The 14,117-nt window shown below is 45.2% G+C and overlaps 2 protein-coding genes across 4 annotated transcripts in view; one reads left to right on the top strand and one right to left on the bottom strand.

The window, feature by feature from the left end:
- The window catches only part of RNF40 (ring finger protein 40), a 23,788-nt gene extending 19,002 nt beyond the window's left edge, over positions 1-4,786 (bottom strand). For all 3 annotated transcript variants that reach the window (XM_039330313.1, XM_039330315.1, XM_039330316.1), the window contains exons 1-4: positions 4,651-4,786; positions 3,238-3,434; positions 2,088-2,255; positions 1,174-1,303 (exon numbers count right to left, since the gene is read on the bottom strand). In XM_039330313.1, coding sequence (XP_039186247.1) covers positions 1,174-1,303; positions 2,088-2,255; positions 3,238-3,369 — 430 coding nt within the window. In that variant the 5' untranslated portion in view covers positions 3,370-3,434; positions 4,651-4,786. The remainder of the gene's footprint in view (positions 1-1,173; positions 1,304-2,087; positions 2,256-3,237; positions 3,435-4,650) is intronic.
- CCDC189 (coiled-coil domain containing 189) lies at positions 4,755-14,117 on the top strand. Its single transcript, XM_039330317.1, has 10 exons — positions 4,755-4,885; positions 5,367-5,476; positions 7,250-7,281; positions 7,545-7,610; positions 8,129-8,298; positions 8,817-8,887; positions 9,435-9,551; positions 10,707-10,767; positions 11,703-11,780; positions 13,650-14,117. The coding sequence occupies exons 2-10, from the start codon at positions 5,453-5,455 to the stop codon at positions 13,826-13,828; spliced, it is 798 nt and encodes a 265-aa protein (XP_039186251.1). The 5' UTR covers positions 4,755-4,885; positions 5,367-5,452; the 3' UTR covers positions 13,829-14,117.

The following is a 14,117-nucleotide window of genomic DNA, read 5'->3' as shown; positions in this document are numbered from 1 at the left end:
AAAAAGACAAAGGTCAGGGTTGTTGGCAGGCAGGAGAGCCCTTGGTCCATTCCTTACATGTTTAGCGTAATGTCCAAGGTACTGGGCTAGGAAAGGAGAGATAGTGAGTTCTAGTCTTCTCTTAGGCATGAAAGCCAGCTGGGTCAGTGACTCTGTCTTAGCTCAACCCATCTCACAGGGTTGTGACTGTAGGAAAATCAAGAGGAAGGAGCATCAGACGTGTATCCCGCCTCGAGTTGATCCCAAATAAAGGGAAGATAAAACATCTAATCCAGGGCTTTTTAACCTTTTCACCCGTTGCACCACTTTTAGGATATGGCAATATCCGAGTACCACCAGTCGCCTAGCAAGGGGTCAAAAACTTGATGACCAAAAAAAAAAAGTGATAAAGTACAGGTAGTCCTCGACTTACAATAGTTTGCTTAGTGACTGTTTGAAGTTACAACGGCACTGAAAAAAAAGTGCCCCCCAAGCTACAGCCGAGCAAGACACCTGCCTGCCCACCCAGTGGAGCTCTTCTTCCTGTCCGAGGTTTTCATTGTTGTGAGCATTTCTGTTGAGGATTGGCAGCAGGGGTGGGGTGGGGGGGGTGCTTGGTTTTTATTCCCCCCATCTGCTGGGTGGTTGCAGCAGGTTTTGGTTACTTCACATGACCCTGGGACACTGTGACCGTCATAAATATGAATCAGTTGCCAAGCATCTGAATGCAAATCACAAGACCCTGGAGATGCTGCAACATTCCAGCTGATCGGCGCTTCTTCTGGGCTCAGCAGAAGTGCCAGGATCAGTACTGCTTTCCAGCTGATTGGTGCTTCTTCAGGGCTCAGCAGAAGCACCAGGATTACCGCCAAGGTTCAGCTGGAGCCTGGCGCTGATCCTGGCGCTTCCACTGAGCCCTGATAGCCCCGAAGAAGCGTCAATCAGTTGGAAAGTGGCACTGATCCTGGCACTTCTGCTGAGTCTTGACAGCCCTGCAGCTCCAGCCATCTCTCGTTCAGGCTTGTGTGGTGCTGCCACAGGTTCAGCTCATTCCCCTCCCCCACTACCACTTTTCTAGGATGGTCGCGTATCACCTGCCAGGTGCCAATGTACCACAGGTGGTACCCGTACCACTGGCTGAAAAGCCCTGATCTAATAAATAAATGTTCCAGAATGTGAGAAACCTGGGCTTACCTCTCCTGTCAGAACTCTCTAAGAGAACAGCTTCCAATTCCGATCCTGGGATTTCCAATTTGGGCTCCTCGGGGGCCTGCCCACAATCACCATCATAACGTCTTAGGAGCACCTGCACCGTCTCATCTAGCTGTAGGAGGGAGGGAAAAAAAACCCTCTAGGACTGAAGAAACAGAAATGACCATAGAGAATTTTAAGAGCATATCAACAGACGTGTGCATATAGGAGGAAGGCAGCTTCTAGGCATAATATGAAATACAGTATTCTTTGACTTGCGACCAGTCCAAAGGTACCAATGATCCAAGTTCAAAATCCCAACAGCTGAGTCTCTCCCCCATTTTGGCCACTTGGCATCAGGCCCACACTTACAGTGTTTTGCACTCACATAACTGCAATTTCTTTCAGGTTGTCAGCAAAAAGGCCCCATTGCAAACAGTGGGTTTGCTTAACAACTGCAGCATTTGCTTGCAGATCGAGGATTCGTTTAACAACCATGACAAAGAAAGGTAATAAAATCAGGTTAGTCACGTGATGACCCACTTTAGGATTATTATAATTTACAACTGCGATGGACACACTCCGTTGTGACTGTTAAGTCGAGGACTATCTGTACGGCAGTATTTTCTATTCGGATTCTGCCTAGCACAGAGAAAAGTTAAAGACCCACAACAGCAGCTTCCTTTTTGCCCCTAAAAACCCTGCTAATGCCTTTAAGATTCCCCTAGGACACGGGTAAGCAACCTTGGCTCTTTTATGACTCGTGGACTTCAACTCCATGCTGGCTCAGGAATTCTGGGAGTTGAAGTCCACGAGTCATAAAAGAGCCAAGGTTGCCCACCCCTGCCCTAGTATGTTCATGGATGGATTAGAAGCCGAAAGGAGAAACAGGAGATTATCCAGGAGGGCTCTCTGACCTGCTTCCAGTAGCGGTTGACAATCAAGAGAGTGGCATCATCAGTGGCCTGCCTCTTCTCCAGCTTCTCTATGCGCTCCCGCAGCTCATCCTCAAAAGCTTGCCGCTGCTCCAGCCGTTCTGCTAGCTTCTTATTCTTGAACTGAAGCACTTTGAGGTCCATCTCCTCCTGCAAATGCAGCCACCCCGAGGCACAGCCAAGAATGAAACCCTCTCTAACAAACAAATTCTACATTCCAACGATTGAGCCTACAAATCTATACCTCGGTAATTCCCATCATCTCCACCCAATGGCCTCGCCAGCAAGAGATTATGGCCACTGCAGTCCACGAGAACTAGAGAGCATCAGACTGAGATGACTACCAAGCATATTATATCATGATCATAGCTAAATCTTCCACACAACAAGAGAGACAGATTGCTGCCTACGTCTGCTTTTTCCTCCCTTGCCTTTCCATCATATTAGCAATATATTGAAAACAAATTCATGAACCAATCTCTTTTGCTGTTTCAAAATAAGCATGAGTAATAACATTTTAACATATTTGAGATAGGATGAACCATTATTCACTCCCACCCATCATTTTTTTAATGAACCTTTCAGAGCATAAGATCTAAGAGCTGAACTGGTTCATAACTCAGACAACGTAAGCAGAGTCTTAAGTCTATTTGGTTCCAAAGATAGGTCAAAATTTGCACCTCAATTATTAAAAAGGAAAGAGAGGGAGGGAGGGAGGGAGGGAGGGAGGGAGAGAGGGAGGGGGAGGGGGAGGGAGGGAGGGAGAGAGAGAGAGAGAGAGAGAGAGAGAGAGAGAGAGAGAGAGAGAGAGAGAGAGAGAGAGAGAGAGAGAGAAAGAGAGATCAGGAGTAGCTTTTAAGGAGACTACTGGTACACCAATAGTTCAGATGCCACTAAAATAGATGGGCCTATGTCAGGTTTTCAAGCAAAATTCTAAGCCTAGGATTTTTCTGGCCTTGCTCTGTAATTTCTTTTAATTCTTTTGCTATTTCCTGATGTCCTGAATTCCCATTTTATAAACACAGGCTATGTCTATATGTGCAAGTGTTCTCAATATTTCTCCCTAATCCTGGATTCTAAAATAAATTACCACAGATTTTATCACTCAGCACTCAATCCCCAAATCCCTCACCGTGGAAGAGATGCCTCCAAGCCGAATTGGCTCCATCAGCGTAGTGGTGGTCTTCTCCTCCCGGTTGGATTTTTTCTCAGGAGGTCCTGCTCCTCCATCTCCAGCAGCCCGCTTGCTTCCAGCCCCTGACATAGTGGCTTTCGGCTGTGGGCCTGAACCCAGGAATCAGGCAGTTAGCCAAAGAGGCAGCTGTTCAGCTAAACAAGAGAAAAAGTTGAAATTACTCCAAAGCAAGACTAGAGTGCTATTTAATGCATAAAATGTCTAAAGGCCCTCATTTAATTTTGAATTTTAAATATTTTATTGTTTTAATCTACCTTGTATTATAATATTTAGACAGTTTTTATATTGCTATGTATTATTTGTACACCACCTAGAATCGCTGTGAGGGAGATAGATGATTTCTAAATGTGGCAAAAAAAAAAAAAAAAAAATCACTGGCCTTAAAACTGGCCAGAAGAGGGATTTAAAAAGCCCTATCACAAGGCTTTTGATGGAGAACATGAACAAAAACAGGGATTGTAGCAACATATTTTATTTTAAGAATTGACTTGGGCAACCAATTTGCAAAAGGGCAACTCTAGGCTATCAGGGTTGGGACCAGTCAAATTTCATGGGTGGGGGGAGCATTTCACCAGTACTAAACCGATACATTAAAAACTGCATTAAAATTAAAATTACATTAAAATTTTAAAAATGCAAGGATTTTTCAAGCACAAACCTGCTACTTCTCTCTCTCTCTCTCTATATATATATATATATATATATATATATATATTTTAAAAAATAGCTAGTAGGGTGGATGGGTGCTATTAAATACTCTAAGGATGGAGCACAAAATTGGGAATAGTGAAAAGATAAGGAATAAGGGGAACTGCTGCCCTTGTAGGGGAGATGGGCAGTATATATGTATGTGTGTATGTATATGTATAAATGTGTGTGTGTGTATGTATATATATGTATATGTAGGTATATATATGTATGTATATGTGTGTATATGTATGTGTGTACATTTATTTATGTATGTATACACAAATTTAAATAAACTGGAAGAAGGCTCAGAGAAGGTAGAGGGAACTTGGGCGAGAAAAAGGGAATAGAAACAGCCAAGAAGTGTGAAAATCTGGGTTGCTTAAAAAGGGGGGGGGGATGACTATTAGCTGCCTTTTCCCCTACCTAACTTTTATATTTCCACCTGGAGTGACACTTTACACACTGCTTTCCCCAAAGAAGCCCTCGTATCCGCTACAAATGGCAGTTTCAGTCATAACGTGTATTTTAAAATACGGTGTAAGAAGAAACGGTACGTTTGCAGAAAGGTAGGCAAGACGGGAGACCTCAGTGAGGAGAGGGAGTAATGGAGAGAGGCGAAAGGAAAGCCTCCGGTGTGGGAGAGGCTGCCCAACCACTCACCGGCCCAGACGGGTATCCCTCTCCTCCATAGCCCTCGGCTCCGTACGACGCTGCCGACAAGCAACGCCACCGCAACTACCGCGCATGCTCGCCCGACTCCCTTCCCGAAGGCCCAACCTCCGCCTCCGCTCTCAACGGAACTCAACGTCTTCGGCTTCGCTCTGCGCTCAGCAGAGTGCGCAGACGCGGACGCTCGTGCGAGCTAGGCGACCAACGCTCCAACTCTTCGACAACTGTAAGGAAAGTGGGCGGGATTATTATTCTGAAGTTGTTGGGGGAGGGGGACGGGGCAAGAAGACGATTGGATAAAGCGCGGAAGAGCTTGGGTTGTGGTCTCCTCTGATTGGAGCCTACGTTGGCGAAGATAGTGTTACCATAGCTACGCTAGGCTCTTTCCTTCTATTGATATTGAGATAGAGATAGAAAATATAGAGACAACTATTCTATTGGACTTTGAGAGGGAGCTACGTTTTCCCATCTAGGTAGCAAGAAGAAGATTTGATTATTAAATGTTAGATATTTTTTCTACGCAGGTTAGACAAATAAATGGATTCTTCTTCTTGGCCACCATTTCGTATTTTTTGTTACTTTCCTCTATTTTGTTATTATATTCTATCTATTGGAAGTCTTCCGTTTCTTTCACCCCAATGAAAGTATCTGCGATTGGCGAAGCGCTCGCTCGTTCTTTCTTAGTATACCTCGTTCTGATTGCACAGCTACCGATGGGACCCGGAAAGGCTGAAGCAGGGATTGCCATGGCAACGCGTGCTTTTCCCCACGCCTCGCCGCCCAGCTAGCCGAAATGGGGCCGGAGAGCCTCCAGCCGGTAAAACAGAAATATTAAATTAATAGTTATAAATTGCTGTCTTGGGTAAATTATTTCCTCTGGGGAGAATCTGGTGGCATTTGAGGGACAAAACAAGCAAGTTCAACAGATCAAGAATCCCTAGGAGGTTTCACCTGTTGAACGTCTGCCTGCTGTGCAACCGCAAGCTCAAATGGATCTCCGTCAAGGAGGAGAAAAAACATACACGGCAGAGAGCTACAGCTAAAAACCGCAAAGCTCGAGTCAGCTCCTTGGATGTTTAGGTTATGCTTTACTTAAATTGAATAATTGGGGTTGAAGATGATGACAAGTTGTTTTGTAGCCCTTGCTGTCATTGGGTCCCTCTTATCTTTACTATTATCCAGTGAAGATATCCAATACAGCCAGCCCTTGACTTACCAAAACAAAAGTGGTCGTTTTGGTCACCACGATCTAAAAAAGATGTTGAGACTCTAGAAAGAGTACAGAGAAAAGCAACAAAGATGATCAGGGGACTGGAGGCTAAAATATATAAGGAACGGCTGCTGGAATTGGGTATGTCTAGTTTAATGAAGAGAAGGACGAAGGAGGACATGGTAGCAGTGTTCCAATATCTCAGGGGCTGCCCCAAAGAAGAGGGAGTCAAGCTATTCTCCAAAGCGCCTGAAGGCAGGACAAGAAGCAATGGATGAAAACTAAACAAGGAGAGAAGCAACCTAGAACTAAGGAGAAACTTCCTGACAGTGAGAACAATTATCCAGTGGAACAACCTGCCTCCAGAAGCGGTGAATGCTCCAACACTGGAAGTTTTTAAGAAGAGACTGGACGGCCATTTATCTGAAATGGTATAGGGTTTCCTGCCTAAGCAGGGGGTTGGACTTGATGACCTCCAAGGTCCCTTCCAACTTTTTTATTATTATTATTACCCACAATTTCTGTTGCTAAGCAAGAGATTTGATAAGTAAATTTTGCCCAAGTTTATGACCTTTCTTGCCTGCTACAGTTGTTAAGTGAACTATTGCAGTGGTTAAGTTAGTAACAAGTTTGTTAAGTGAATCTGGCTTCCCCATTGACTTCCTTGGCAGAAAGTTACAAAAATTGATCACATGACCCTAGAACACTGCAACTATCATGAATATGAGTCGGTTGCCAAGTGTCCGAATTTTGATCATGTAACCATGGGGATGTTGCAACGATAACAAGTGTGGAAAAGGGTCATAAGTCACTTTTTTCAGTGCTCTTCTTGTAACTTTGAACAGTCAGTAAATGAATGGTTGTAAGTCAAGGACTACCTGGAGTGGAATTACCAGATATATATAATTTGACATAACAGTAATAAAATTAATGCAGCAGGCAGCATGATGGAAATAATTGAAACCTGTGTGGCTAGATATTCTGCAAGTAAACTTGGACACATCTCCTTATAGCAGACTTGACACATACTTTTTTGAACTGTGACTTGTAGAATAAACCATAATGCTACAAGTCGCATGCTGCTTCTTAGTAGATGTCTGAGAAACATGTGCAAATATAATTAATCACCACAAAGGTGAAGATACATATAAGCTTATGGTTATAGTAGACAATGCTTTTTTGCAATCTATTAAATGATAAAAGTTTATTGAATGAAACATGGTTTATAAGACATGGGTGTGTGAATTAAATCTCAGAGTTCTATCAATAAAATGTAGCAATTCATATGTTGATGCTTTTAATAAACAATGAACTAACTTTATTGTGGATTAGACATCACATTATCAGAAAATGTATCTAAAACTGATCTTTTTCTTTCAGCCCAAGCCACATAAGGCAAAAATATGTATGTGGTAAGTAGCTTTTCATTCTTGAGATTCAGAAGAGTTATTACATTTCTTGTCTAAGAGCCAGTTACATGTTGATCCATAGAGAGAGTTTTTTTGAATTTCTGGCTGACCGGGCTACATCCTTTATCCACTGTAAGCATCATTAAACTTATTTTGGGCCTTATTTTCAAGAAAACCTATACAAAATCACACCGCTAGAAACAAAATTGTTTGTGCTACATTAGCAACCCTTAGTTTTTCTCTTTTCTTTTTTTGTGACATTTCAGGAAATATTTAGATGTTCATTCCATGGACCTCATCAATAATGCTGGAACAACTGATGAACTGAAAAGGTAATGGGTGTTCATGAAACATTTCATGACTGGCTTTCTTAATCTGTTTCTAGAACAAAACATGAGAAGCGCACAGAATGAAGATCTGAATAAATTCCTTGCCAGCCTAGTGATTAATAAAACTGTTTTTCATCTATAGCACAACCCAGAAGTATATCCGTACACAATGATGCATAGTTGTTCTCAAATCTTGCAAAAAAGATTTGAAAATCCCAGCATAATGTGGTACAATAAACAAATTTATTTCCCTCCCCTCATTAACAGAGGAGATAACCACAGTATAAAAAGTATACATTTATCATTTTGGAGTGGTGGCAGTGAGATTTTAAACTGCGTTCAATTAAACTTAGAAGAAACAGAGATGAAATGATGCCAGTTCTGACCAAATAAACCTACCAGCCTTGCCATAGATGTAGATGCTTTTTAAAAAGGTTATTATCAAGTAATGAAAATAGCTGGTAAATGGTTGTGAATGTTCAAGCTGTCACATTTTTCCCAATTTCCCCTACTTTCTGCAGGCTCCTCTCTGACCTCTTTGATCTGAAGGATTTTGAATCAAATCCTCGCTCTGCTATCTTGTTAGATTTGTACTTCTACACCATCCAGTTCAGCCGGGAGCAGGGCTTCAACCGGGAGCAAACCGCTGCTTTCTTCTCAATCGTGAAGGATGTGCACGAGGCCTGTGTGGGTAAGGAACTGGGCGTTGAGAAAGACAGAAAAAAAGAAGGTTGTTATGAGTGGAGAAACGTGGGGGAAGAAGATGGAAACCGTATTTATTTAGTGACTTGAATAGCTGGACTTTCACACTGCTTCAGTCCCAAGGCTCTAAGCAGCGTATTTCTTTATTTACTTGGAGTTTTAATAGTGCAACAGGGGGTGCGGTAGATATGGGAGAAAATAATAGTTTTTTTCAGATGTCCAAATCACATTAAGCTTCTGCAGTTTGGCCTGATCCTGTTTGTCTTAGGCTGGCTATGGTACCGCCAGTCCCATGTGCTCTTTTTGCCTTTGATGTTATGTGGGCAGAATCATGAGAAAATGTCTCTGTAAGAGCAGCCAGCAATAGAAGTGGAAGGGAAAAGGATCCCACCAGTGATATGGAAGAACAGGCAGCAGAGTGAGTCTAGAACCGGAAAGGAGGACGCGGAGGAAAGGAGAAGCTGAAGTGGACCTTCTGCTTATTCTTACCATCTGGTTTTTGTGCAGAAACACCGCTGCCCAATGTGGAGGAATGCTACAAATATTTCTCCGAACTCCTGTTCTGCCACTCCATTCGGGTGAGTGTGTGAATGCCAGGCAGGCCAAAAGGGGCTTTACGTTTGCTTATCCACATACAAGTAAGTCCTCGACTTTCAGCAGTTCATTTAGTGACCGTTTGGAATTACAGCAGCACTGAAAAAAAGTGATTTACGAGCGTTTTTCACTCATATGACCCTTGCAGCATCCCCATGGTCACGTGATCAAAATGCAGATGCTTGGCAACTGACTCGTATTTATGACGGTTGCAGAGTCCTGGGGTTGTGCGATCCTCTTTTGCGACCTTCTGTCAAGCAAAGTCAACGGGGAAGCCAGATTTACTTAACAACCGTGTTACTAAATAACTGCAGTAATTAATTCAGCAACTGTGGCAAGAAAGGTCATAAAGTGGGGCAAAATTCACTTAACAACTGTCTCACCGAACAGAAATTTGAAGCTCAATTGTGGTCATAAGTCGAGGACTACATGCAGTTTGCTTTGAATGAAGCTCCCCTGCAGAGGGCCTTCCTCCCCTCGTGGTTCTTGCAGTGGTTCTATGGCTGTTTTCCTCTTCTCTTTCTCTCTCAGAGACCCCCCTTCAGCATCGATCTCTTCAATCAGGACCAGCTGGTGCTCCTCACTGACTACATGATTAACACTTACTTCCGTCACTACAAACTTTACAAGTACGCTTTCACCCCACAGGTAAGGCAGATTTCCTTAAGCGCAGACAGTGCTAGGGAAAGGCTGGTGTTCTCTTGCCATTTTCCTGCCCTGGGAAACGAAGAGCATCCCCTCTGGGAAATGGCCCAATTACAAAATGTGATCTCTGACATCGCTTGGCTACTCCTGAGAATTGTATTGCCGCGAGATGAAGCAGCAGCATCTTTATGAAGGGAGCATCAAGCATCCCAAACACAGAGGTTCCAAAAGATGAAATGCAAGTGTTAGTCCATCACTCTGGGCCATGGGTCAGCAATCCGCGGCTCTGGAGCCGCATGTGGCTCTTTGAGCCTTCTCCTGTGGCTCCCAGCCTCCTCCGCCGTTGACAGAGACAGAGAGAGGTACTTGCACTTCCCTTCTCTCTCTCTCTCTCTCTCTCTCTCTCTCTCTCTCTCTCTCTCTCTCTCTCTTTGTGTGTGTGTTTGTGTGTATAAAAAAGAGAGTAGCCTCACACGGTTCCGACGAGCTGACAAGCTTATTGGGCGGGGCTCCTGCCTTTGCTGTGTCTCTGCAGGAAGCAGGAAGAAGGAAGGGCAGGAGAGAGCCAGCACAATAATGTAAGTCAGCTTGTTGGAGAAGAGCCTGAAGCCAGTTTGCCAGGTGAGCAGAAGATCGGAGGGAGAAAGGGGGGGAGAGAGAAAAAGAGAGAGAGGGAGGGAGAGAAAGGGAGAGAGAGGGGGAGGGGGAGAGAGAGAAAGAGAGAAGGAAAGAGGGAGAAAGGAAAAGGGAGGGAGAGAAAGAAGGAGGGAGGGAGAGAAAGGGAGAGAAAAGAGAAAGGGAGAGAAAAAGGGAGGGAGAGAGAGAAAGAGAGGAAAGGGAGAGGAAAGAGAGAGAGAGGAAAGAAAGAGAGAGGGAGAGGAAAGAAAGAAGAAGAGGGAGAGAGAGGGGGGAGAGGAAAGAAAGAGAGAGCAAGAGAGAGAGAGAGAGAGAACTTATGCACAGCAACCTCTATTTCTTTTTAATTAAACTCTTCAATCAATCTTCCTACCCCTTGCATGCGCGCATGTGTGCGTGCAAGTTTTGCGGCTCCCAGTGTTTTCTTTTCTCTGGGAAACGGGTCCAAGTGGCTCTTTGAGTGTTTAAGGTTGCAGACTCCTGGTCTGGGATCACAACCCCGATTCTGCTTTAAATCAATAGGTGAGGCTGGACATCTCATTCACCTATGTTGGGATGCCTGAACCGGAGCCCAAAGAGGAAGGTGAGTGTGGAGGTGGGCCGGGACAATTTTGCATCTCACTTTTGAGATCTACTGTACATTGATCCATTCCTTTTTTTAGTTGGGAGGATGAAAAAAAGGAACAGAGCAGGCTGGGAAGCCTTCTTCCTCTAGAGCCAAAACTAGTGAGAATTGGATTGGAAAGATGGCTTAAGAGAGCTTTCCCCCAATCTGATATCCTCCAGATGTAGCTATCTTATCAGTCCTGTCAGTCAATTCAGTGACTGGGCACTGTGATCTAGGGGACAAGAGTAGGGAAGGTTGATACACTAATAGTGTTTCTCAACCTTGGCAATTTGAAGACGGGTAGACTTCAACTCCCAGAATTCAACTCTCCCAACGGGTTGGATCTGGAGACATGACATGGGCTTAGGCCAGGGGTAGGCAACCTTGGCTCTTTTATGACTCATAGACTTCAACTCCCAGAATTCCTGAGCCAGCCATGCTGAGGGGAAAGGGAGAGGTTTCCAAGCTGAGCCATGCTGGCTCAGGAATTCTGGGAGTTGAAGTCCACGAGTCATAAAAGAGCCACGGTTGCCTACCTCTGGCTTAGGCCATTGGCCAGTCTAGATATGAATTCCTTTTTCTGAAAGAGGTTTTCAGATGGAGATGGTCTTTCTCTGCTCCATCAGTTTGAGATCCTTTCACTTGGTAATGAACCTTGGACCTTGGGTGTGCAAGGTGGGTGTCCTGCAATTGTGGCCTTTCTTCCTTTCAGAGGCAAAGTTTTACAGGACACTGAAGGGCCCAAAACTCGCTAATAACCCTCCCTTCCAAGCTTGGCTTGCCTAAAACGAGCTAGCTTACATTAACCAATCGTGTAAAATAATAGGATTCAAAATAAAAAGAGTATTATCTGATCCCCCTTTTCTTCCAAGGCTGCCAAAAGATTTGGCATGTTTCTCTTTTCTGTATAGGAGCTACAGCTGAGAGTGCTGAAATGGGACTGTCTCCTTTGCAAGAGGAATTGGAAGACACTGGGGCTCCTGCAGAAAGTAAGTTTGGGGGGGGGCTCAGAAGCACAGGGCTTGGGGCTAGTCTGGTGTGGTGTCGGAATTTCGGAGGTGAGCTAAACCGGGGCTTTTCAACCAGTGGTAGGCCTACCAGCGGTGGTATATTGGCACCTGGCAGGTGGTACGCGACCCTGCCTAGCCTAGACAAGAGTAGCGGGGCAGGGAACGAGCTAAAGCGTGAGAGAGTCCTCAGGAGCTGCTGGGCTGCCGGGCCAAGACAAAGGCCCCAGGATCGGCGCTTCCGGCACATCCGGGAGAGGTAGAAGGAGGAGGGGGCAACAGAGACAGGAGAGGCTATAAAAGGAGGCAGTTTTGGTTGGAGAGGTAGAGAAAAAAAAAGACTCCAGAGAAAGAGACAGAAAAGGTTTTTGTTAGAGAAGCGGTAAGGAGAAAGAGGGGGGGGGGGAACGCTTTCTGGGAGAAGTGTGTGTGTGAGAGAGAGAGAGCAAGGGTGAAAGGGTGAAAGAAAAAAGGAAAAAAGTCAGGGGGAGAAGGGAAAAAGAAAAGGCACTGACTTCCGACTTTCTCTGGTGTAGTAGAAGGAAAGCATTAATAATGAACCTCAACTTTGTACTTTTCCAAACTAGCCATTTCTATAACAACAAATGAATCTAAGAGTAAAACCCAAAATCCTTTTTTTTTTTTTTTTAGTCATCAAGTTTTTGACCCCTTGCTAAGCCACTGGTGGTACTCAAATATTGTCATGTCCTAAAAGGCTGAAAAGGCTGAAAAGCCCCGAGCTAAACCATCCACAGCTCCCTAGATCAGGGCTTTTCAACCTTCTCAGCCTTTGTACCACTTTTAGAATATGGCAACATCCAAGTACTACCGGTTGCCTAGCAAGGTGTCAAAAACTTGATGACTGTTGTAGTCCTCGACTTACAACAGTTTGCTTAGTGACTGTTCGAAGTTACAATGGCACTGAAAAAAGTGCCCCCCAAGGCACAGCTGAGCAAGACACCCGCCTGCCCGCCTGGTGGCGCTCTTCCTCCTGTCCGAGGTTTTCATTGTTGTGAGCGTTTCTGTTGAGGATTGGCAGTGGGGGTGGGGGGGGTGTTTGGTTTTTATTCCCCTGTCTGCTGGGTGGTTGCAGCAGGTTTTGGTCACTTCACATGACCCTGGGACACAGTGGCCGTCATAAATATGAATCAGTTGCCAAGCATCTGAATGTAAATCACAAGACCCTGGAGATGCTGCAACATCCCAGCTGATCGGCGCTTCTTCAGGGCTCAGCAAAAGCGCCAGGATCAGTGTTGAGCTCCAGCTGGAGCCTGGCGCTGATCCTGGCGCTTCCGCTGATCCCTGACAGCCCTGCAGCTCCAGCCATCTCTCTCAGGCTTGTGCGATGCTGCCACCGGTTCAGCTCATTCCCCTCCCCCACTACCACTTTTCTAGGATGGTCGCGTACCACCTGCCAGGTACCAATGTACCACAGGTGGTACCCATACCACTGGTTGAAAAGCCCTGCCCTAGATTGCCCCCCTTGCCCCCCTCTTTTAGCCTCAGGAGGGAGATAATAGTTCTCTATCTTATAAATGCTAACTAATACATGATTTTTGACAGTGCCTCTGCTTATTAGCAATAGGAATAGCCCTTAGACTTATATACCACTTCACAGTGCTCTACAGCCCTCTCTAAGCGGTTTACAGAGCGGGCATGTTGCCCCCCCCCCAATCTGGGTCCTCATTTTACCCACCTCAGAAGGATGGAAAGCTGAGTCAACCTTGAGCCGGTGAGGATCGAACTGCCGGCAGTCGGCAGCATTAGCCTGCAATGCTGCCTTCTAAACACTGCGCCCCCACAGGGCTCTTTTTTTAGAATTACAATTCACTCTGCCTCGCCCGTTTATAGGTCCCACGGCTGCACTGCGGGACTTCATTGTCTCACAGCTCAACCAGGAGTTAACCCAGCTGCGCCTTTCCGTCGACCAGCGTCTAAAAGCCACAGAGGACCAGTTTAACGCCAAGCTGAACCAGCTGGAGAAAGGTTCTGCTGCCAGCAAGGGGGCTGCCAAGGGCAAGAAGAAGTAAGGAGATTAGAAAGGCTGGGGCGCAAGAGGGCCATTTCCTGTCCCAGGGTCATTCCTTTATTGCTGGAGCTTCTGCAGGAAGGGGTCACCGCAAGACCAAGACAGTTCACAGGGAATGACGGTTGAAACACGGGGGGGGGGGGGAACAAATGGATTTCTAAAAGGCTTTTGAAAATGTGATAAGGGTTTACAGAAAATCTCTTCTTGAGATGGTAAGGTCGTATAGTTAGTAGCAGGAACTGTTGCATAAAGCACCTGATATTAGGAGATTAAAGTGTGGTTAAAATATT

The sequence above is a fragment of the Crotalus tigris genome, unplaced genomic scaffold, assembly GCF_016545835.1.
Source record: "Crotalus tigris isolate CLP2741 ecotype Arizona unplaced genomic scaffold, ASM1654583v1 scf7180000024427.8105951120:4207309, whole genome shotgun sequence".
Taxonomy (NCBI): domain Eukaryota; kingdom Metazoa; phylum Chordata; class Lepidosauria; order Squamata; family Viperidae; genus Crotalus; species Crotalus tigris.
Note: the sequence above shows the minus strand (reverse complement) of the source record. Positions and strands in the feature narration are given on the sequence as shown.